Source organism: Carcharodon carcharias, chromosome 6 (genome assembly GCF_017639515.1).
Source record: "Carcharodon carcharias isolate sCarCar2 chromosome 6, sCarCar2.pri, whole genome shotgun sequence".
Taxonomy (NCBI): Eukaryota; Metazoa; Chordata; class Chondrichthyes; order Lamniformes; family Lamnidae; genus Carcharodon; species Carcharodon carcharias.
Genome location: NC_054472.1, coordinates 139,645,983 through 139,670,866, shown reverse-complemented (window position 1 = coordinate 139,670,866; position 24,884 = coordinate 139,645,983). Strand labels below are relative to the sequence as shown.

At 41.3% G+C, this 24,884-nt stretch overlaps 1 protein-coding gene across 1 annotated transcript in view; it reads right to left on the bottom strand.

Moving 5' to 3' along the window:
- si:dkey-22o22.2 (neural-cadherin) overlaps nt 1-24,884 on the bottom strand; it is a 289,349-nt gene that overhangs the window by 34,326 nt on the left and 230,139 nt on the right. Inside the window, exons 18-26 of the mRNA XM_041189292.1 lie at nt 18,291-19,908; nt 16,700-16,793; nt 15,725-15,909; nt 14,129-14,361; nt 9,631-9,908; nt 6,831-7,045; nt 6,049-6,176; nt 4,322-4,449; nt 911-1,034 (exon numbers count right to left, since the gene is read on the bottom strand). Coding sequence (XP_041045226.1) covers nt 911-1,034; nt 4,322-4,449; nt 6,049-6,176; nt 6,831-7,045; nt 9,631-9,908; nt 14,129-14,361; nt 15,725-15,909; nt 16,700-16,793; nt 18,291-19,908 — 3,003 coding nt within the window. The remainder of the gene's footprint in view (nt 1-910; nt 1,035-4,321; nt 4,450-6,048; nt 6,177-6,830; nt 7,046-9,630; nt 9,909-14,128; nt 14,362-15,724; nt 15,910-16,699; nt 16,794-18,290; nt 19,909-24,884) is intronic.

The window sequence follows — 24,884 nt, the reverse complement described above, 5'->3', positions numbered from 1 at the left end:
AAATTAAAAACACAGTGACTATTTAGGATATAAGTTAAACCATCTGAATTTAAACGAGTGACACTTACAATATGCACGATTGAATAATGATGAGGATTGAATATTTCCTGTCAGACATGTAGAATTTCTAGAATATCAACAATGCTGTCATTTATTCTCATTTTTATAACATATATTTTCATCTCTTATCTCTCTTTCAATCTCTCCATCCAGTCTGAGGGCAGGGAAGTGACCTGTTGCCAGATCTCTGCCAAAGCTACCCTGGAACTGCCTATGTGGAAGTGAATGAGATCAGTGTCTTCTAATTAAAAAGAAAATAATTTCATGTACAAAGTGCTATTTGAAGTGTGTTCAACTGCAGAACATTGTGGCTATGTGCTCACACCCTCCTGCAGCCTGATTCCACTGCTCACATACTGACAGGACTGACCGATTCAATATCACCTTGGTCACTCCAATTGATTTGAAGGGGGCCAGAAACATCTGGGTTAAGTGTGCATTAGAGCAATTTTGAAAAATAGGAACACCTTTCATCTCCGAAACTCAAACTCACGGCAAGTTTATGCTGATGGAAACTCCTTTGTTTATTGGCTGATTTGAGTTTGGAGCCAGTTGGCAAATCAGTAACCAATGCCTGAGTCCTGAATCATAATGGAGGGAAAAAAAACTGCTCACAGTTCAGCAACAAATAAGCAATCTTTCTCCAGCTGCAAATGTGAGAAGTGGACAAGGTTACAGTGCTGCAGTGGGAAGACAAGCAGGAATGAAGGTACACCATTATTAATTTGCTACAAATTCAAATAAAGCACAAACTTTCTTAGGGTCCTAAATGGAAAGTCTCAATCCACAATGAGCATTGCCCCAATTAATTACTAGTTGGCAACAACAACTCACAGCAGAGAGCGCTTACCTTACTATCAACAATTAAATTCCTTATGCAGCCCATGAATCCTGTGAAATGCAGTTGGCCATTGTGATATGGCAGTGAGTCCTTGATTCCCCCCAGCTGAAGGGGTTGGTAAACATTTAGAAACCTGCCAGAGAAGGAAAGGCAGCTCAGAATGTTTTCTCAACAAATCTGGACAAGCACGGTACAAAAATTGAAAGGGCCAAACAAAGCAGGACAGACCATAAAACCATAAGACATAGGAGCAGAGATTAGGCCATTCGGCCCATTGAGTCTGCTCCACCATTCAATCATGGCTGATAAGTTTCTCAACCCCATTTTCCCGCCTGCTCACCGTAACCTTTGATCCCCTTACCAATGAAGAACCTATCTATCTCCATCTTAAATACACTCAATGACCTGGCCTCCACAGCCTTCTGTGGCAATGAATTCAATAGATTCACCACTCTCTGGCTAAAGAAGTTTCTCTTCATCTCTGTTCTAAAAGGTTTTCCCTTTATTCTGAGGCTGTGCCCTCGGGTCCTAGTCTCTCCTACTAATGGAAACATCTTCCCTACGTCCACTCCATCCAGGCATTTCAGTATTCTGTAAGTTTCAGTCAGATCCCCCTCATCCTTCTAAACTCCATCGAGTATACACCCAGAGTCTTCAAACGTTCCTTATATTACAGAGCACCCTTCTGGTGGCTACATGGGTCGGCTTTCAAAAATAAAAAATGGTGCCACATTAAAATCAACCTGGTCCAGACTATGACTCACTTGACAGTTCAAGCATAACTTTTCATTTAAATCATTGCCCTGAGGATGGCATACATGTGTGAGACCATTTTCCTTTATTACTGCTGTGGACAATTCTAAGTGTAAAAAATTCATTTGATTTTTAAGAAACTTGGTGCCATAAAAACAACAGCCACAAAAGTCTGTGTTGAGCCAGCTGGGTGGGACTTGAGTCCGCTGGTGAATTGTGTTGAAAATCACAAAGTCAGCTCATTTTAATATGCATAACCAGGAGAAGAATGTAACTCCTGCATGACACTGAAGTAAGTCACTGCAGGGGGAATGGAAGGAACAGTTTATAAAACAGTTATAAAATCATAAAGCATTTTAAAGTGGAAGCGGGTTTCTTGAAGGCACAGCAGGTAAATGGTACAAGTTGTGCAGTTTTCTACCCCAGCTTTTCTTATTTGTGTGTCTTAACTCTGGGGAATCGAAGCATCAATGACTCCAGCTGAAGGTGTCCACAGGATAAAAATTGAGAGCAGCATTGACTTTGATTGCCACAAACAGGACTGTCCAATTGCTTAATCGGGGTTGCAGGACCTTGTGCAAATGGTGACGTAATTAATCCATGGCTCCCTTAGTGAAACAAAGTCACTGAGAGCACAGTGCCTCACTTAGTTCCCCTACATTGTGCCGTATAGGGCAGTAACAATGAGTTGGTCTTATACTTCCTTTGGTGCTGCTTCACTTTCCTTTGCTCCCTTGTGTTATCTTTTTTCTCCATTAGGATACTTTTATAAATCATATGGAGTAGTGTATCCTATTCTGCGCACCACACTTCAGAAAGAATGTCAAAGCATTAGTGAGGGTACAAAGGTGATGTACGAGAATGTTACCGGGATCAGTTACGTGGAGAGACTGCTGTTCTCCTTAGAGCAGAGAAGGTTAACTGGACTAACTATAATAATACAATGGATGTAGCATCCATAGGGCAGAGACTGAGTGTTCGGCAATGAGGATTGAGATCCAGACTATTAAAGCCTCTCTGTTGTCTACAAAGTTCAAGTCAGAAGTGTGATGGAATATTCATTACTTGCCAGGATGGCGCAGTTGCAACAACACTCCTTTAGGTGATTCATTGACAAAAACATACAGACAGTTAATTTGATTTAGACAAAGATGGATTCAGTCAGAACAGTCAGTATGGATTTGTTAAGGGGAGGTTGTGCCTGACGAACTTAATTGAATTTTTTAAGGAGATATGGGGAACGTTGATGAGGGTAGTATATTTGATGTAGTCTACATGGAGTTTTAGCATGGCTTTGGAAAAGGGTCCAAATAGAAGACTGGTCATAAAAGTAAAAGTCCATGAGATTCAAGGGAAAGTGGCAAGTGAATTCAAAATTAGCTCAGTCCCAGGAATCAAAGAGTAATTATTGACAGGTGTTTTTGTTATGAGACGATTGTTTTCAGTGGGGTTTCACAGGTTTCAGTACTGGGTTCCATGTTTTTCAAGGTACTTTTCAATGTTTAGACTTAAGTATAAATGGAATGATTAAAAAGTTTGTGGATAATACAAAAATTGATTGTGTGATTAGTGGTGAAGGCTGTAAATTGCAGGAAGATATCAATGAACCAGGAAGGTGGACAGAAAAATGGCAAATGGAGTTCAATGTGGAGAAGTATGAGATAATGCATTTAGGGATGACAGACAAGGCAAGGGAGTATGCAATACATGGTAGGTTACAGAATAGTGTGGAGGAACAGAGGGACCTTGCAGTGTTTGTCCACAGATCTGTAAAGATAGCAGAAAAAGTAGATAAGGAGGTTAAGAAGTCACGTGGGAGACTTTCCCTTATTGATCAAGGCGTCGAACAATAGAGCAGGGAGGTTAAACTAGATCTGTATAAAACACTAGTTAGACCACAGCTAGAGTACTGCATACAGTTCTGGCCACCACATTGCAGGAAGAGAAGATATAGAGGAGATTTACAAGAGTGCTGCCAGGACTAGAGATTGAAGAAACTATGAAGAAAGATTGGATAGGCTGTGGTTGTTTTCTTTGGATCAGAAGAGGCTGAGGGGAAATTTAAGTGGTGTTTCAAATTATGAAGGGTCTAGATAGACTTGATAGACTTTCCCTTAGTTACGAGGTCAACAACCATGGAACACACATAAAAGCTGTCAGAAGAAAAGGAAGGGAGCCAAGGAGAAATGTTTTCACCCAGCAGGAAGTAGGAGTCTGGAACACTTTGCCTGAAAGGATGATAGAGGCAGAAAACCCCATCGCATTTAAAAAGTACTTGGATGTGCACCTGAGGTGCACAATGAGCTGGGAAATGGGATCAGGCTGGCTAACTTTTTTGGCTGGCAGAGACACAATGGACAAATGGCCTCCTTCTGAGCCATAACTTTCTATTATTGTATGAATTATATTTATAACTTAAAAATGATAAATGGAGCTCCATCCTTGGAGCTTCAGTTGGAGAGAAACTCTTATCCTAGGTAAAGAAATTCTGAAAAATTCTGACAAGAGAATGGAGAACAGTGTGGCCGTTAGACATTGCACTATGCACTGAATCATAGGTAACAATAATTGAACGTACAATGCTTCAACCTTGCATCCTGGAGCATTCAATCATTTCACAAAAGAATGGGGGCTATTATCCAACAAAATATGCGATCACATTTTTACCTTGCTTCTCCAGGGGTTTCCCCTGAAATTTCACAGACTTTGCGGTCCATTCCTGACAACCCTCTGCCAGTGCCTTCATCCTCATTCACAGCAGCACCAGTGCAATGGTCAAGGATCATTTTCACTTTCTATAACAATATCAAAGTTAAGATTTCATTGAATAATGCTCTATTGTGTAGCACATGGGGTGGAATTTGGTGCCAGCTGGATTTTACAGTCCTGTCGAAGTCAATGGAATTTTGAATGGCTCACCGCATTTTACGGGCCAGTCCCAGACCCTGCCACGATGGGGCCATAAAATTCTACCCATAGGCCTGGATTTTTCCTATGGTGGGTAGTCTGGGCGGGAACAAGCAGGGGCAGGCACAGAGCTGATTGTCGCCCGCGATAGGCTGTGCTCCGCCATTTTACGCGGGCGGGCCAATTAAGACCCGCCTATCGTAATATGCGGCCGGTAGCGCCCAGCGCTACCTGTGCGGGCAGGTGGAGGAGGGAGAGTCGGGGCCTGCGTTCTATCGTGCATCCGCACAAAAGAACGCAGCAATCTCCATGAGGCACGGAGCTGCCTCAGGGAGATAGAACGGTTATGAACATAATTACAGAATCGATTAAAAAATTTATTCAAACATGTCCCCTCATGTGACTGTGACACATGAATTGGGATATGTTTGTAAAGGTGGGAATATTTATTTATTTCATAAAAGCTTCAGGAAACCTCATCCCGCTTGGGCTTTTTGCCTGCCCGCCAACCTTAAGTCGGACGGGCAGCATTCTTAAGTACTTTGAATAATTTCTTAGCGCCTTAATAGGCCCTTAACATTTCGGTGGTCGTGCAGCCAACAATGGTGCGTGCCTGCCGAATGAAATATCACGATGGCACGTGATGATGTCGGGGCGCACACCCAAGGTCATCGTGAGTCATTTTATGCGTCAGAGTGTCAGGCCCGCCCCCGCAAGCTGACCGGAAGTTTCTGCCCATAGCCTTTTATGGGAACAATTCTCCCCCTGGGAATCAATGACCACAGAATGATAAAGTTTATTTGGGAATCTGAAGATCTGGAGACAGGTATATAAATTTCAAGAGACTAAATTCAATGAAAGGAAGATTTATTTGTTTTGGGGCTTGTTGTTTAACCACCCATTAATAGAAGGCATGTGGCATGTCTTTGAAAGCATAATGTGGATCGTACATTAAAATCAATAAGCTACACAAAACAAACTTGACCCTAAATGGATTAACAGATAAATTCACAAACAAATCTAAGGTGAAAAATGATGTCTACAAATCCTGCAAGGAAAATGAGAAAGGGGTAATGAAAATGCAGGAACACATTGAAATGTGATTCAAGCCAAAGAGAGATCTAGACAAAAAGCAGGTTTAACTTCTGCTTCTCTAACAGTCAAACATTCTCTTGTATGACAAGAGTAAAGGGCAGTCAGAGAGGAGATAAAAGACATAAAATATGCATTCTTTAAACTGAGGATGAGCTTAACACAGTAGATACTCTGAACGATTAATTCTTCCAAATATTCAGAGGGCAATATGCCCTCTCCAAACAAAGTCAGAGCAAAAGAGCTTGCCATAAGTTAACACCTGATATTCGCTCAGGTTCAGCATTGTAGTTATAATTCCACAAATATGTTCTCATATAAGCAAACAGTGAAAAATATTTAGGGAATCAGGTTATGCCTAAGAAAATTCTCCTTCTAAATATTCCTGAACATACCTTTCCATCACTCATTATGTCGAGCCTGTGCCAATGCCGATCTACAACCAAGATATCAGGCGGGAGTTGGAGATGGAGTGATCCTGAACCATGGCTAATGTTGAGTGAAGGAACTCCATCCCTGAGCTCTGTGGAGAAAATGTGATGACTTAGAACCTGAGTGATCACACATCTTAAAAACTTGGATTCTGAATAGAAATTACTGATTATTCAAAAGCTTTATCCTCAATTAAAGTGGAGATGTTCAGCTTACTCAAAATGTATGACTGGTACTAAAGAGTAAAGATATAAGAGAAAAGTAAAATATAAAATAATGCTTTAAAATATTGGTATGTGTTTTTTAAATTGTACATTGAGGTTCTTGTAGTAATTAATTTTGCTTGTTCATTCCAACCATATGAACCATGGAGAATTTGTCCCGTCTTCCATCCCGATTTCTTAGTCATTACTAGATGTCATCTGTGCCAGGGAGGGTAAGTTGGTCTCCAACTCAATCACTGGCCAGTTATTTGTTATTGAAAACCTGCATTACAGGATACTAGGTGAGGTGTGCAGCCAGATTTGGCTATAATGATACTCAATATTCACTGTCCAGGCTGAAACAATGAAAATTAGAGAAACACTGCTCTCCAGAGTACTATGATCCATCAAGAGTCACAACCTTTAGGAGAAAATGGCATAGAGAGAAAATCAGAATGAAACCAAATTTTAAAAAGTTATCGAGCAGAGGCCTAGTAAAAAAACCTAGCTAACTTATGTTGTCCTCTGCCTGACATTCATACCTAATGCGATGAAGTCTTCCAGCTCTCCAGAATGCACTTGACTGAGTGGTCCATCATACAGCATAAGCCCATTGGCAGCTTCAGTGAGAAACTCTAGAGAAATTAGACTCTTAAAACAAGGCTTGATGGGAGGAAACCAGGCATAACCATGACCTTTAAATGTGTACCTTGTCTGCTGACATTCTGGCCCGTCAAACATTGGAATACACTCACACCTACGGTGCAAAAAGGGAACAGATTAATAATTTCACAACTCCAGCAAATGACACATTGACATATTGTTGCATTTTGAATGATATTGGGAGTTTAGGAGGCATGAAAGTTTACAAAGGGCAATCTGTTATAGAACTTCACATAGCATAAGGTCATGATGTCAATGTGCATCTACCTGCTGGGATACAGTAATGCAGATACTGCTTTTCTGTCGATGCCATGTAATTGGTTCCTGGCTTGTAAATCCATTGGAAGTGATCACTTCTCCTTCTAGAATTTTTTCCTCATTGGGCCAGCTTGGTGGGAGCGGTCGGGAAGCTGACTGCCACCCGTGATCGGCTCCGCTCCACAATTTCACGCGGGTGGGCCAATTAAGACCCGCCCTGCATGGATTGCGACTGGATGTACTCAACGCTACCTGTGTTAGCAGGGGGAAGAGGCAGAGCAGGCCTGGCATGCAGTTCACACATATGCGCGAAAGAGCGCTTCAATCTCCCTGAGGCACGGAGCTGCCTCAGGGAGATTGAAGCGTTTTTTAAAAAAATTATTAAAGACAGTAAAAATTTTAAAAAGCATGTCCCCTCATGTGGCTCTGTCATGTCAGCTGGGACTTTTTTTAATTCAAGAATAAAGTTTTCAGTTAATGTTTATTTGCTTCAGGAAACCTCATCTCGCTTGTGGATGAGGTTTCCTAAAAGTGTAAAGGCCACTTGGCCTTTTCACCTGCCTGCCAACTGTAAGGTTGGACGGGAAGCGTTAATTTGATTTTAATTAGCTTGTTAATGGACTTAATAGGCCTTTCAATTATCGGCGGGCGTGCAGCTGACTGTGGTGTGCACCTGCCGAATGAGATATCATGCGAGTGCACGATGACGTTGGGACACACGCCTGATGTCATCGCGTGTCATATTACGCTGGGGCACATCGGGCACATGCCCGCATGCTGAATGTAAAATTCTGACCATTGTTTTATTCTTTTCATTCTGCTATTGTAAAGTATTGGTGAATTCTCCATTCATATGCGGAACTGAATAACTGACTAAAAGTGAGTATATATAGCTTGATTCAAACAAGGATATTTGATGCAACTGGTTACCTCAGTGTTATGCTTCAAGAAATGGTTTAATTGGGCTTAAACCTTTCTCGATGAATGCTTCCTGTAAAGTTTGTTTTGTGCATAAGGAGCAGGTTTGCTAAAAGTGGTTGATGGCAAAGGATGTAAGCAGTATGTGAAAGCATTATGGTACACAGGATGGCAGTAGCTGAAATTATTTAAGTCATATAAAACTCTCCGAAACATTATGGGCAGGACTTTCCCATCGGCGAGCGGGGTGGGGTGGGGGGGGCGTTGCGGGGAGCAGGGGGACTGCTTGCAAATGCGTAAAATGACATGCAGTGACATCGGACGGAACTCCTAACGACACCACGCCCCATTTAAATTTTCCGGTAGGCGGGGGCGCAGCAAAATCAGCTGCGCGGCCGCCAACCTGTCAATGGCCAATTGAGGCCATTAAGAGAGTAATTAAACTAATTAATGGACCTGCCCATCCAACCTTAAGGTTGGTGGGCAGGCCAGGAGCCCCGGCAGGAATTAGAAAAAGCATGAAATCTCACCCATCAGCGGGATGAGGTTTCTTGTTGGTTTTAAAATATTTTAATAATGTTTTTGTAAAAATGATGGACATGTCCCAACTCATGTGACTATGTCACATGAGGGACGTGTCAGGAATTTTTTTTTCTATTTTTAATATTTGTCACAGAACAGCCGATCTCCCTGAGGCAGCACTTAGCCTCAGGGAGATGAGTGGGCTTTTTTGTGCGCATGTGCAAAAGAGCCCCCTCTCGATTTTGGGAATCCCCCCGCCGACAGAGGGAGCGCATAGCGCTTCCGTGCGGACGTCGCGCTGGGTGGGCCTTAATTGGCCTGCTCATGTAAAATGGCATCGCACCCCCAATTGGGGCGCCGATCTGACACGCACCTTTGCGCACCTGCCCTTTAACTTCACCCCAGACAGGGGGAAAACTCCCTATGAAGTTTTAAGTTTGGTTCCTGAACTAATAGCAAGTATATTACATCATCGGTGCTACTTGAACTGTACAATGTGCCAATGATGAAGCTTTTGAACTTCACTTTAGCTACACTGACATCAGTGGCAACACAGAAACAACTGTACATGTGCAAACATGTACCCGAAATTTTTGGCAAGTTGAGATCCTCAACCTTAATTTTCTAGCCCTGCACCTTCCTTGATATTAAGGACAGCTCTGTGGAGGCCAGTGATGTCAAACCTGAACTTACAGCACTATGGCCATAAAGCTGGTAGCCAGCAGTGTCCAGCACAATTGATGATAATTTATATTTTACTTTGACAGTGTTTGACTTCAGCAATATGGACCGATAAACAGCTCTTGAGGTTGGCCGTATTTATGTCACAAGGCTGCTGTTTCAGTCAGGGCTGCCTCTGGTGGCAGGTTAATTTGAGGCATTTTCGACACTTGCAGATAGAAAAGTAGGTTTAAATAGGGAAGTAAACTCATCAGAGGTCAAACCAATAGAGAAGCTGATATGCAATATGTAATGAATTACCTGAAGCCTAAATCAGTATCAACACAAGTGCCACCATTCAGACATGGATTAACTGGATATGAGGAACAAGATAAACGCCGTCTTTCCCGAGCTTCACAGATACACTGAGCAGTAGTAGATGTTGTTATGGAAACTAAGGAAACATTTCCAGCGTTCAGCAATGTTGGAACTGGGCTAAAATTGGTGCTACTTGTGCAGCCAGTAGCCATCCCACAGTCTGCATTCACACATGCATCCACAGCAATCTGGGATATGCTTACATTTAAGATAACTTCCAGCTGTAAGGAAAGAAAAAAAAATCACAATGCTAAATGTAGGCAAAATATATAATGAATTAAAAATAGACACAAATCATCACAAAATAAAAAATGCAAACAATTTTGTTATCACTTATTGAACACCACAGAAGGCTGGGATGTGTATTTTAACCAACTAGTCTCTATCCTTTGTCTCCCTAACTTGCGAGAGACCCCGTGGTAAGGTGTTAAGTAAAGGCAAGTCAGTTTCTCATTTCGATCAACTCACGCCGCTCTTCTACACCTCCCAGTGACCAACTGCAGAACACTGGCAAGAGCCAAGGAACAGAGTACCTGGTTCACCATAGGTTAGGAACTGGTGCTTGCTTGGAGGAGACCTCAAGGAGGAACACAAAGTGACTTACAAATCAGAAAAATTAATGTGAGACAAACACTTTAGAATTTTGTTGCGATGTTACTGTCAAGCACTCTCAGGTAAGAGTTGTTCACAATTGAAATATGAAAAAAATTGCATTAATATGTTTTCCAAATTTGTGGAAATCGTTTCATATTAGTGAACTGACAATGTTGTAAATGTATGTTTGAAGAATTGTTTAAATTTATGGCAGAAATAAGCTGACAATTCTCAGAACATGTTACCATGCACTTCAGAAGCCAACTGAGTGACTCAGAGGGATTGAGTGCAAGAGCAGTTGCCACGCAGCTGAAGTATATAATCAGGCTAAAAACTCTTATTGAGACAGCGCCATTGAGAACAAAACAATTAACAGCTGAAGGCCCACTGGAAGTAGATAGATCCTAGTCAGATCGTACCCAATCAGCCTGGAGTCAACCTAGTCTAACTAACTAGGGGAGAACTGTATGTTTTAAATCACTCTATTGTTTTCAAGTTTTTAAATTTTTGGCAACAAACCGGTGGATCTGCGATGAAACTGTGTCAGTTGTGATCTCAAGCTCTCCGATATTACAAAAAACACAATTATTTTGCAATGACATCAGAAGTTAAGATGAATATCTGGCTTTAAAATGATTATCCAGAGCATACGGACCAAGATAAAGCAGAAAAAGAAAGCTTATGACAGTCACAAAAGACTTAATACTGTAGAAAGCCTAGAGGAGTATAGAAAGTACAGGGAGGAAATAAAAATAGAAATTAGGAAAGCAAACAGGATACAAAAAAAATTGGCAAGTAAAATCAAAGAAAATCATAAGATGTTTTACCAGTACATTAAGAACAAGAGAATAACCAAGGGAAAGGTAGGGCCTATTAGAGATATACGTGGCAACTTGTGGGTTGATGCAGAAGATGTGGGCAGGGTTCTCAATGAGTACTTTGTCTCTGTCTTCACTAAGGAGAGGGATGACGCAGGCATTCTAATTAATGAGGAAGAGTGTGAAATATTAAATACAATAAGCAGAGTGAGAGAGGAAGTACTGGAGGGCCTGGCATCCTTGAAAGTGGATAAATCACCAGGGCCAGATGGATTGTATCCCAGGCTGTTGAAGGAAGCCAGGGAGGAAATAACGGATGCTCTGAGGATCATTTTCCAATGCTCACTAGATACAGGACTGGAGGTCTGTGAACATTGTAGGATTATTTAAAAAGCGTGCGAGGAATAGGCCAGAAAATTATAGGCTGCTCAGCCTGACTTCGCTGTTGAGTAAATTATTGGAAACAATTCTGAGAGACAGGATAAGCTGTCACTTAGAAAGGCACAGATCGATTAGGGATAGTCAGTATGGGTTTGTTAGGGGAGGATTGTGTCTTACTAACTTAATAGTCTTTTTTGAGGAAGTAACAAGGAGGATTGATGAGGGTAGTGCAGTGGATGTTGCCTACATGGATTTCAGTAAGGCATTTGACAAGGCCCCACATGGCAGACTGGCCAGGAAAATGAGATCTCATGGGATACGGGGAAAGTGGCAAGTTGGATTCAAAATTGGCTCAGTAACAGGAAACAAAGGTTAATGGCTGATGGATGTTTTTGCAAATGAAAAATGGTTTCCAGTGGTGTTCCACAGGGCTCAGTGTTGGGCCCCTTGCTGTTTGTTATATGTATTATATGATTTAGACTTAAATGTGGGAGGCATGATTGGGAAATTTGCAGATGACACAAAAATTGGCCTTGCAGTTGATAGGGAAGAGGAATGCCGTCACCTCCAGAATGATATCAATGGTTTGGTTGAGTGGGCAGAAAAGTGACAAATGGAATTCAATCCAGAAAAGTGTGAGGTAATGCATTTGGAGAGGGCAAACAAAGCAAGGGAATACTTAGTAAGCAGCAAGTTATTGAGAGGGGTTGAGGACAGCAAAGCCTTTGACAAGGTCCCACATGGGAGACTTATAAAGAAGGCAAATGCACATGGGATACAGGGTAATTTGATAAGGTGGATTCAAAATTGGCTTAGTTGTAGGAGGCAAGAGGGTGATGACAGAAGGATGCTTTAGTGACTGGAAGCCAGTATCCAGTGGCGTACCACAGGGATCTGTGCTCGGTCCCCTATTATTTGTCATTTATATAAACGACATAGATGACTATGTGGGGGGTAGGATTAGTAAGTTTGCAGATGACATAAAGATTGGCGGGGTGGTTAACAGTGAGGTTGAGTGTCTTGGGCTGCAGGAAGATATAGATGGGATGGTCAAATGGGCAGATAAGTGACAGATGGAATTTAACTCTGAAAAGTGTGAGGTGATACACTTTGGAAGGAATAATTTGACAAGGAAATATTCAATGAACGGCATGGCACTAGGAAGCTCTGAGGAACAAAGGGACCTTGGCGCGTGTGTCCATAGATCTCTGAAGGCAGAGGGGCATGTTAGTTGGGTGGTGAAAAAGGCATATGTGACACTTGCCTTTATCAATCAAGGCATAGATTACAAAAGTAGGGAGGTCATGTTGGAGTTGTATAGAACCTTGGTGAGGCCACAGCTGGAGTACTGTGTGCAGTTCTGGCCGCCACATTATAGGAAGGATGTGATTGCACTGGAGGCCTAACTGAGGTGTACAAAATTATGAGGGGCCTAGATATAGTTGACAGGAAAAACTTGTTTCCCTGAGCTGAGGAATCAATTATCAGGGGACAGAGATTTAAGGATCTAGAAGGATTAGAGGAGACATGAGGAAAAGTTTTTTCACTCAGAGGGTGATGGACGTCAGGAATTCACTGCCTAAGTTGGTGGTTGAGGCTGAAATGCTCAACTTATTAAAAGTACCTGGATCTGCATCTGAAGTGCTGTAACCTGCAAGGCTATAGACCAGGTGCTGGAAAGTGGAATTAAAATGAGCAGCTAGTTTCTTTTTTCTCTTTTTGGCCTGCGCAGGCATGATGGGCTGAAAGGCCTCTTTTTACACCGCAACTTTTCTATGGTTCATTGTGAAAGTGTACTTACATCATTAACATGCAATAGCCATTCACAATGATATTCCATTAAATCATTACTGTATTATAAGTTTAAATGTTCATAAGACCTTCATCAATGAAGAAACAAGAAGGCGGAATTTTATGGCATCTCCCGCCATAAAAGAAAGAACGGCTTGTCGTATTTTAGGGCCCTACCCCCGCTGCGAGAGGCAGTAAAATTCCACTAATTACCACATCTTTGCAAAACTTGCTTTTTTATGACTCCCATGAATAACATGTAGATAGAGAACTTGTTGTATTGCTATGTTCTGATCCTGAATGTAAAATTTTAAATTGTAAAGTATGTTTTACTGAATTGCCCTGTAATATATTGTCCTCATCCATAAGATGAATAGATTGGAACCTTATGTTATCATACATGGAACGTTCTACACAGAGGGAAAAAAATTTCCAAATTTACACCGCTAGCAGGAAACCATACCTTCTAGCAGCACTTACAGGAAAGAAGTGGAACGTGCCATTAAAATTAACGGATGGAAAATTATGGCATTGCTGTTTCCATTACGAATTATCAGTCGGTCAAGTTCTCCATTGACTGCAATAACTCTGGCAACTACCTCCATAGCTGTCAGCTGAGACTTACTCCAGCAAGATGTCAACAAAGTATAGGGTACAGCAACAAAAGGTGACTGAATGGCCTTGACATGTTTTCTGATACCTCCCTTTATTACATTTAGGTTTTGCAGTGCAAATCAGTAGAACATCCTCCCTCACTAATATGATTAGCTTTGTAAATGTTTATCATTAGGAACCTTTATAGAAAATAGCGTTCCAGCTCTTAATGAAGTGCTTCATAAGCTTTAGGAGGTACATACCATGGTTTTGGAAGCTGCCACGTTACCGTTAATTTTCTCAGCCTTGTAGAATGGAGACCCTTGTGCCACACACCAGACATCCACCTCTCTAACTCGACCATTGACATTCGTAACGCTGAAAATATGAATGTTTTCCAACTGTGCTGGAATAATTTCTGCTAAAACCCGCTTTAGCTTGGTGTACTTGCTTTCTTCAGCAAATGAATGGGAGATAAACTCTTCTGCTGTGATATCTGTTTGAAAAAAAGCCCATTTTACTGGAAGGGTGTATTCATAAGTCAGCCTGTTTAATGTGTCACAGCATGAACTTTACTTAGCACTAAGGTTCTTGGCTTTTGAAATCTATGCAATAATTTCATAAAAATTACAAATGGTATTTTCTAATGAAATCTTTTTAAAAGTGATGTTAAGGTTAACAAAGAACCATAAATTATTTTCTAGTTCACAACATCAGCAGCAGCCAGTCTCAGAAATAGTTCCATAACTGGCCTTGAAATGGTTCATTCTTGACCCAGGCATTCATTTCATTCAAGCAGGTGAATGATTTGATTCAAACTTTATTCTGTTTTAATGTCCATACGGTAGACAGAGTTTCAATAGGTAGTTAAATTATCAGGTAACATGACAATGTATTCATATTTGATTCAGTAACAGAAACATTTAGAATTCCGTATTCTCTCACTATTATAGATTGTCAGACGTGCCAACATTATATTTACTGCTCTTGGATGGGAGAGGCCATGGGTATTTTTTGGTGGGCTTGGCCAAAACAAATTCAAGAATCATCAGTTTAGGGCAGAGACTAAAGTAGGTGTAAAGGGCTGGAGGTGAATATTGGGAACAATTCTGCATTCTGAACTGGTGACAAGGGAACCATAAGCAATGCCAAAAAAAAATCAGAAAGAAGCATTTTCTCCTGATGGTTGCATCTATGGAGATACCCAGGTGTGTGTGCCACTTGAACTAAGTATTCAGATCTGTGATATGTCGATTGTCTTCCTGAACCACAAAGCTTCTAAATAGTGAATCTCATGTACGACCTGTGATTTGTATGAAATAATGGTTCCCTACAGAGTAGTGGATATGAAGAATAAACTTCCAGCTGAAGTAATTGGCTCAGTGCTGATTTCATTGCTTTAATATGAGCTGCATGGATAACAAAAGAATAGCAGTGGGGATCACTCTACATGGGTAAGCACTGAGATATTTCAATACTCTGAACATTATAGTTACTAAGCTTTGGGGACCATGGATCTGTCAGAAAGTAATTGTGATTTTTTTTTAATATGTTGGATGCAAGATATTCTTATTTGCTTAACTTCTCTTTGGGAAGCAGACAGAGAATTCACTGCAAAATATTTCCTTAGGAAATTGAATAAGCTAGGTAGATGCCACAATTGAATAGTTTGTACATGGTCTGTGGAAAGAATGGACTTGATGGGCTAAATGGCCTTTCTTATTCCAACCTTTCTTATGTTCATATGCACTTAATGGATATATGTTCTCCTGGTATTTGTTCATTCATTAGAAATGTGTAGGAAATTGTATTAATATTTCAATCAAATCTATGCCATAAGGAAATGTTTAGATGCTCACCAGTCAGTCTAAGGGAGCCAGCATTATATATGGCATCTTCCTCCAAATCTTTGACAACTACCTTTATTGTTGAAATTACATCTGGCCAGATGCCATCTGCAACTTTGACCTGGAAGTTATACACTCCTGAGGGAGCACCTTCAACAATGCTCAGGAAACCAGAATTTTCATTGAGGGCAAAGTACCTGAAACAAATGTGCACAATTGATTAATAAAACAGAAGAATTTAGCAACATATATTCTCCCACTTATCTATTCTGATTGGCACTTATTAGCTCAGGTTATGCTTCCAAATTGTCGAATGCAATTGTCATCACTTGGTGAGTTCCCAGTTTGACAGAGTTTCAGCAAGTGAGGGTTAGGCAATTCCCTTTTAGGAAAAGTGTCATGAGTCATTCTGAATGCCCTTCACTTCCAAATAGGAATGTCCAATCTAAAATCAAATAGGTGCCTTAGAAGGAGTTAACCACACACATACAAAGCCATAGGCAACATTGCCTGCACATGCATGGAACTATGCATACACCAAACCACAAATTCATGGAGATGCAGATGGACGCATTCATATACCAAGTATATGTAAAATGCAATGGTTGAAAATTGGACAGCAATACTTCAGATTTTAGTTACTAGACCCTGAAAACTGGAGTTCCAGCTCAAAACTGGAGGGGTGCCCATCTGGCTTCTGGTCTGAGAATATAATTTTAGAAGTCCTCAAACAGGTTTCTGACATAGAAGGAAACAGAGTACAAGTTTAACAGTGACATAATCCCATTTTTGTGGTGTGAAATGACACTGTGGGATATGAGCGCACCAAAATATTTTTATGGTAATGTCACATAGTGTGATTTCACTTCATTACTATTTTTCACTGTTCATTTCTTTTCTGTGCTTGATAGGTTAGCCAAGGACTACACATACAAGCATGCACACATGCACACACATGTACACACAAAACTCTCCAGATTTGCTTACCTTGGAGATGTTCCTTCAAATCTGTATCTTTTATCATCCCAGTCATCCAGATCAGGGACTTGTACCTTTCCTAACTCAGTGGTACCAAGTAGACCTAATATAAGCAACACAGCACAATGCTTCAGTGACCAATTATGTTCGACAATAACAACTCTTGGTAGATCACAGACAAATATATTCATAACTTAGGTAAGTTAGCTTTCAAAAAGATTAGCTTTCAGAGATTTAATGTATCATCTCTCAATTTCCAGAGCTTTGGAATGTTACCTCTACAAAATAAATACAAGTTAACCACAGAATCAGTGACATGACATTAGACATCCACCTTTCTTGGAAAACTGGGTTATTTAATATTTCAGGGGAGATGGTGGCGTGTAGATAATGTCACTGAATAAGTAATCCAGAGGGCCAGGCTAATACTCTGGGGACACAGATACCCCAGCTGGACAGCTGGTAGAACATAAATTCAATTAATTAATAAATTTGGAATTGAACACTTGTCTCAGTAATGGTGACCATGAAACTGCAGCCGATTGTTGTAAAAACCCATCCGGTTCACTAATGTCCTTTAGGAAAGGAAATCTACCATCCTTTCCTGGTCTGGCCTACACATGTCTCTGACATGGTCTAGCAAGCCATTCAGTTGTACAGTACAGAAAAACCAAACCAGATGGACTGCAGCGGTCCAAGAAGAGGGCTTACCAGTCGCATCTCAAGGGTAATTAGGGATGGGCAATAAATGCTTGCCTTGCCACTGATGCCCACATCATATGAAAGAATCAAAAAAATTCTCTTTCTGATTTTCTTCGCTCATCTCTCCTCACCTTGTGGGTCAGTTGGCATAGTTATCTAGATGGCTAACGTGTGGTGCATAAGGACACCAATGATGTGGGTTCACCCCAATACTGGCTGTGATAGTTCAAGGAAGGCTATCTCCTTGCCTTGCCCCACGGTTGATGTGGTGTGGTGCCCCTCAAGCTATATAACACTTGTCTCTCTTTCTGTAATAGAGAAACCTGTGGTCTCTCATTGAATATGGTTGATTACCCTTCCCTTCTATCCTCAAGACACCAATTCATGCTGCGATCCTATTGCATAGCTTTTGGAATCTCATCCAAATGTTTGGGTCTGGACTTTTGAGCGTAGTCACAAAATTGTAACATAACTGTCCCTGCTGCCAATGCCCAGGTGCAGACATTACAGCTGGACATATAGATAGTGATCAGGATTGATGTGCAGAGTCTGGGGAGGGATTTTCAACAAGGATGAAGAACTTAACATTGATGTTAAGGGACACAATGAAAGTTAGGTATGGCCTATATAAACCTGAGTTACACATTGTTTATTACAAAGTATTTACTGTACAGATTCAGGCCATTAGACCATCAGGTCCATGCCAGTGTTTATACTTCACTCAGGCATATTTTGGCTGTAAAGGGCAATTAAAGCCCTTTAGTAGAAAAACAGTAGCTGTACCTCTTAGGGAGCCCATCCGAGTATCACTAATGGTTAATAAACTCTACCTTGTGTAAGAATGTTGGATGATGCCTCTGTGGAGATCACTTTGCATCTTTATGGAGTAACGCCTTACCATTGTAATTATAAACCAGAAATTCCATGCAACCAGCTGAGTGGGGATGGTCATTCACATCTCCAATGGTGACGGTTAAAGTACTTGTGGAACTCATGGGCGGGAATCCACTGTCAGTAATAATCACCGGCAGGTAAAAGATCTTTTGGTCCTCTCTGTCAAACATACGGAGAGCTGTGAGTCCAGCACTGCCATTGCCAAAATCTTTCAAAGCAAAGCCAGAAGTATTACCGTGTTGAGTTAGTATGTTGAATGAGAAGGGAGCTCCATTCACTGGGCTATCTTTGTCTTTAGCATAGATTAACTTTGATGTTCGATTTAACTGGATTACTTGGGGTGCAGCTGTGTTTTCCCAGACAATCGGTGTATAAGGAACCTCAAATTCTGGCCCATTGTCATTGACATCATGGACAGTTAAAATGACAGCTGCACTGCCCGTCAGAGCTGGATTTCCCAGGTCAGTGGCCAGCACCACCAGGTGGTGCTGTGGCATTAACTCACGATCCAGAGCACTGGCTATTGTAACCCATCCATTGCTATCCACAGAAAACTGCCCAAGTGGATCTGAATCTCTTGTGATGTTGTAGGTAAACTTTCCATTCTGAGCAGAATCCAAATCGACTGCCGTTACCTGGACAACTCTAGTACCAATGAAGACATCTTCCAGCAATGGATCAGCTTCATAAAACTGTGGAAAGAAGATTGGAGTGTGGTCATTATAATCTTCCACATCAATGATACAGGTGACTACGCTGAAAAAGTCCACATCTTCTGCTTTAATAGTTAAATTGAACCTTCTCTCATGAGACTTCTCATAATCGAGCTTTTTCTTTAACTTGATCAGGCCACACTTCTTGACTTGATTTGTTTCAATGAAAAATTTATGATCTTCGTCGCCGTCCACGATACTGAAAGTCGTTATGGCATTTTCTCCCTCATCAACATCAGTGGCAGATACAACAAGAATCTCACTGTTGATCTCAGTATTTTCAGAAATCTTTGCTCTGAAGAGACTTTGTGTGAAGACTGGAGCATGATCGTTCACATCTGTAACTAAAATAGTGGCTGTCCCCGTCCCTGTCAACCCACCTCCATCTCGAGCTTCTATCACAACTAGATATCTGTCTTCTTTCTCTCTGTCCAGAGAACCCAACACAGTGTATATAGTGCCAGTGGAAGAATTGATGGAAAACAGGTTGAGGTTGATTTCATTTCGAACATTCTGGATAATTCTATATGTCAATACTGCATTTTTCCCAATCTTGGGGTCATCCAAGTCTGTTGCAATCATCTCCATAATAGATGTGTCTGCTGGGGAATTTTCTGGGACATATCCAATGAAGCAGCCATCAGAAGCACATAGAAAGAGTGGCAGGTTGTCATTCACATCACGCACCTCGACAATTACATCAGAAAAGCCAGTGAGTCCTTCACCATTTTCGTCAGTGGCGAGAACAAGGAAGCGCCAGATGGATCGTTCCTCGCGGTCTAATCTTTTTCTTGCGTAGATTTTACCAGTGAGCTCATCAATGGTAAATTCACTGTTAGCCCCTTGCCCATGGAGAGAATAACGCAAGGCATTCTGGTCTGCTTCCTGATCTGGGTCAGTAGCTGAAACCTGCAGAAGTGGAAGAATGGTACAATGAAGACTTTGAAGGAAATCATCCTTCCCCAGATCTCATTAAATCCAATAATGCTTTTAACTAAAGTACAGGGTAGTACAAGTCAAGTTTCCTTTATCCAAAACCCTCAGGGCCAATTGCATTTTGGATTTCAGATAATTTTGGTTTTTGGATACCACATATAAACTTACAATAGCCTAAGCCTAGGCTGGCTATAGTCTAAAACAAATAAAATGGCTAGAAAAGTAAGACATATCACTGAATATAAAAACAGGTAACTGGAAAATTTTCTCTCAGTTCCTTCACCTTTGTCGCATCTGTTCTGATGATGCCACTTCCCAAAACAGTTCCTCTGACATGTCTTCCTTCTTCCTTAACCAAGGTTTTCCACCCACGGTGGTTGACAGGGCCCCAAAATGTGTCCGGCCCATCTCCCGCACATTCGCCCTCACACCTTCTTCTCCCTCCCAGACCATGATAGGGTCCCCCTTGTGCTCACTTATCACCCCACCAGCCTCCGAGTTCAAAGGATCATCCTCCATCATTTCTACCAACTCCAGCATGATGCCACCATCAAACACATCTTCCCTTCACCCCCTGGCGGCTTTCCACAGGGATCCTTCTCTCCGGGACACCCTGGTCCACTCCTCCATCACCCCCTACACCTCAACCTCCTCCCAGGGCACCTTTCCATGCAATCAGAGAAGGAGCAACACCTGCCCCTTTACTTCCCTCATCCTCACCATCCAATGGTCCAAACACTCCTTTCAAGTGAAGCAGCACTTCCCTTGCACCTCCCTTAATTTAGTCTACTGCATTCGCTGCTCCCAGTACGGTCTCCTCTACATTGGAGAGACCAAACTCAGACTGGGTGACTGCTTTGCGGAACACCTTTGGTCTGTCGCTTGCCATTTTGACACACCACCCTGCTCTCATGCCCACATGTCCATCCTTGGCCTGCAGCAATGTTCCAGTGAAGCTCAATGCAAACTGGAGGAACAGCACCTCATCTTCCGACTAGGCACTTTGCAGCCTTCTGGACTTAATATTGAGTTCAACAATTTCAGATCATGAACTCTCTCCTCCATCCCCACCTTCTTTCTGATCCTCCTTTTTCCAATAATTTATAAGTTAAAAAAATATATATTTTTCTTTTCCCACCTATTTTTAAATTTATTTTGATCTATTGTTTTATCTCCACCTTTTAGCCCATTTCAATCCCTTCCCCCCACCCCACACCCACTAGGGCCATCTGCCCCTTGCTCGTCCTGCTTGCTACCCTTATTGTCCCCATTAGCACATTCCTTAGATAATATCACCACCGTCAACACCCCTTTGTCCTTTTGTCTATGACATCTTTGGCAATCTCTTCTTTGCCTCCACCTATCACTGGCCCCCTACCCAGCTCTACCTGTCCCACACCCCCTCTACCAGCTTACATTTCACCTCATTTCTCTATTTCCCTAGTTCTGATGAAGAGTCATACGGACTCGAAACGTCAACTGTATTCCTCTCCACAGATGCTGACAGACCTGCTGAGTTTTTCCAGGTATTTTTGTTTTTGTTTCTTTTTGACATGTTCACCACAAAAATTGCAAGGTAAACAGTGTAGACAAACAACTAGACCTCTCAAAGAAGTGTGGTTTTTGGATGTGTTCGGTTTTTGGATTTACAGATAAAGGATACTCTATCTGTACTATGTAAACACTGGTGACAGAAGAAGTTGAAGTAGCCCAGATCCTTGCTTCCCATTTTATGCATTAACTCCTGAAGAAGGTGAACTGTCAAAATATGGAAAACATTTTTTTTCAATGTCAAAGTGATTTTGTTCATTTTATTTTTTCCAATTTCTTTTCCTCAAGGTCTTCCTCACCACACATCACCACGAAAGGGCAAGCTGACATATTACTCTGAGCTCCTGCCAAAACCAGCCGACTTACTAGGGCATGCGTGAGATATAATTCATTCATTGATTTTGTTTCGCTTCTGTATAGAAACATCTGATCTTTGCTCAGTGCTTCATAATGGAAGCGCTGTAAAATCACTAGGTGGGGAACTGTGAATGTGAATTTAAATGCCTCTACTGGTTGTAGTCTTTCAAACAGTTAGCTGTTTTCAATACTTTTGATTTAACTTCTAAAACATTATACTGTCACCAGTGACTAGAAATAATTTTGCACCCCATTTATGTTAACACCTTCATTGATTCCTCATTGGCTCCATATTTTCTGTCATTTTCTTCATAGGACCCAAAATAATCAGTCACTGGCATTTTTAAAAGTCTCTGGAGCATTTTTTAAAAAAATCATAAATGTTCTATCTTCACATAATTTAAATATCAGCTTTAACTTTAATAAGCCCACAACAATCTCATCATACAGACAGCTCCCTCAACATCAGAGCTTAGTTTGTTTTGCAAATTTATTGTACTGTTCCTTTAATGCATAGTTGAATTGTGTGTGACAAACTGTGGTACTGATGGGGTTCCTAAAATTAGTCTTCCTGATCAATTTTACTTATTGGAAATTAACAACTAATTGGCCCTATATTTATTAGTTTAAATTAAGTAAGTGCAGGGCCACATACATTTGAATTAGTGGAAAACAACATTTAAGTTAGATCGTGATTACATTTACATGGATTCTGTATTTTATAAGTCACAGCATGGTGAACTAAAACAAAGAGGTATTATTAAACCTTCATAAATCGTTGGTTATCTGGCTGTTAAATAGATGTTTTGGATTTACTCATGGATGTAAAGACCATGGAGTAGGTGAAGACAGATTCTCTGGTAATACCAGACTAGAGAAAATGAAGCTCTTTTTACAACATACCAAAGGTCAATAGTAGATCACATAAAAAGTACTCAAAGAATATGAAGGGTTTGAATAAGATAATAAAAGAAAAAACGATTTCTGATTGTTGTTAAGTTGGTAACGAGAAGGCACAATTTTAAAAGCACCACCAAAAGCACAAAGGGAAAGATGGGGAGAATTTTAATTTGGTAGGACATGAGGTCATGCTCTTTTGTTGCTTACATTTTAAAAGTTATGTTTTACCTCTTGTTAGGTCATACTGGGTAGACAATCTACATATACAACCAAAGTACCAAGTAGTGTTATTCAGTCCTGATTCTCTGTCTTCACTAACCAACACTACATTTTCAATTTCTCTTTCTTCTCCATATTGTTGCATTCCAGCTTCATGCCCATCTCCTCTGTAACTTACTTGAATCCCTCCAGTTGGTTTTCCACCCCTCCCGAGCACCAAAATGCCCCTAACCAAAGTCATGAATGACACTGTAACTGTGATTGTGGCGAATCATTCATTCTTTACCTTTCTACAGCTTTTGACATATTCACCACGTTAGCTTTGTCCAATGTCTGTCCCTTGTTGTTCAGGTTAAACAGGATTGAAGCAAAGCTAACAAGTTTGTAGTTACCTATGTCTACTTCATTACTCAGCTTAAATAAGACAATACCCAATCTCCAGTTGCTCCCTCTTGAAGTTTTGCCACTGCCTCAATTTTGTTCCTAGTCTCTCTCAGCATTTTACAATAAAAACAATCCCTCAACATTTATTCACTTTGATCACATTTATCCCAACCCCGTCAAGAACACTCCTCTCATTCATATTTGTTATTGATTTTAATTATACTATCTTCATTTGATGAGGGGATGCTGTTCAGGTCTTCCCTTGTGAACATTTGGAAGAAAATAATCAGAGTATTTGCTATCTTGTGCCTACTGTTTGTCCTGAGCCTACTTAGAGTCATGGGGCAGAATTTTTCCGTCGGCGGGTTGGGAGCAGGGCCCGCTCGCCGATGCGAAAATTATGCGGGATGACGTTGGGAGGAACCCACGATGTCACCCTGCCTCATTTAAATATTTGGGAAGACAGGGGCACAGCGAGATCAGCTGTCCGCCCGCCGATCTGTTAAAGGCCAATTGAGGCCATTGACAGGGTAGTTAAATCAATTAAAGGCCCTGCCTGTCCAACCTTAAGGTTGGTTGGTGGGCAGGCCAGGAGCCCCAGTGGGCTTTTGAAAAATCATGAAACCTCCACTGGCAGGATGAGGTTTCATGTCAGTTTTAAAAATCTTTAATAAAGTTTCTGTGATTTTTATTAACATGTCCCATCTCGTATGACATTGTCACATGAGGGGGACATGTTAATAATTTTTTTATTTTTGTATTTTTACACTTTCAAAAACTTTCAGCGATCTCCCTGAAGCAGCACTTAGTCTCAGGGAGATGTGCACACTCTGACAGTTGGGGAATCCGCCCCCGGCAGCACTGGAAGTGTATAGCGCTTCCCGTTGGGTGGCCCGCCCACTTAAAATGGCAGCGGGGCCTGTTTTGGTGGCGATGATTGGCTGCCCGCCCGCCGCTGAGCCAGTGGGACCTGCCCGCCCATTAAGGACAAAATTCTGCCCATGGAGTCATAGAGGTCTACAGCACAGAGAAAGGCCCTTCGGTCATCGAGTCTGCGCCGGTCAAACAAGTACCTAACTATTCTAATCCCATTTTCCAGCACTAGACCCATAGCCTTGTACGCCATAGTATCGCAAGTGCACATCCAAATACTTCTTAAATGTTAAGAGGGTTTCTGCCTCTACCACCTTTTCAGGCAGTGAGTTCCAGATTCCCACCACCCTCTGGGTGAAAAAATTCTTCCTCACATCCCCTCCAAAATTTCATGCCCCTTACCTTAAATCTTTGGCCCCTGGTTATTGATACTTCCACCAAGGGGAAAAGTTCTTTCCTGTCTACCCTATCTATGCCTTTTGTTTTATTATTCTGCCCATTACTCTCTCTATTCTCCTGAAGGATTTTCTGATTCTTTTTCCTATTAGTCCAATTTTCTGTTGAATTGTCCACTGGCAACAAAACTAATGTTCCTCATTTCATTTTGGCAGCATGAGGGACAGTGTATGCGTGCATGTATGTAGGAGATGGAAAAGCAGAGATAG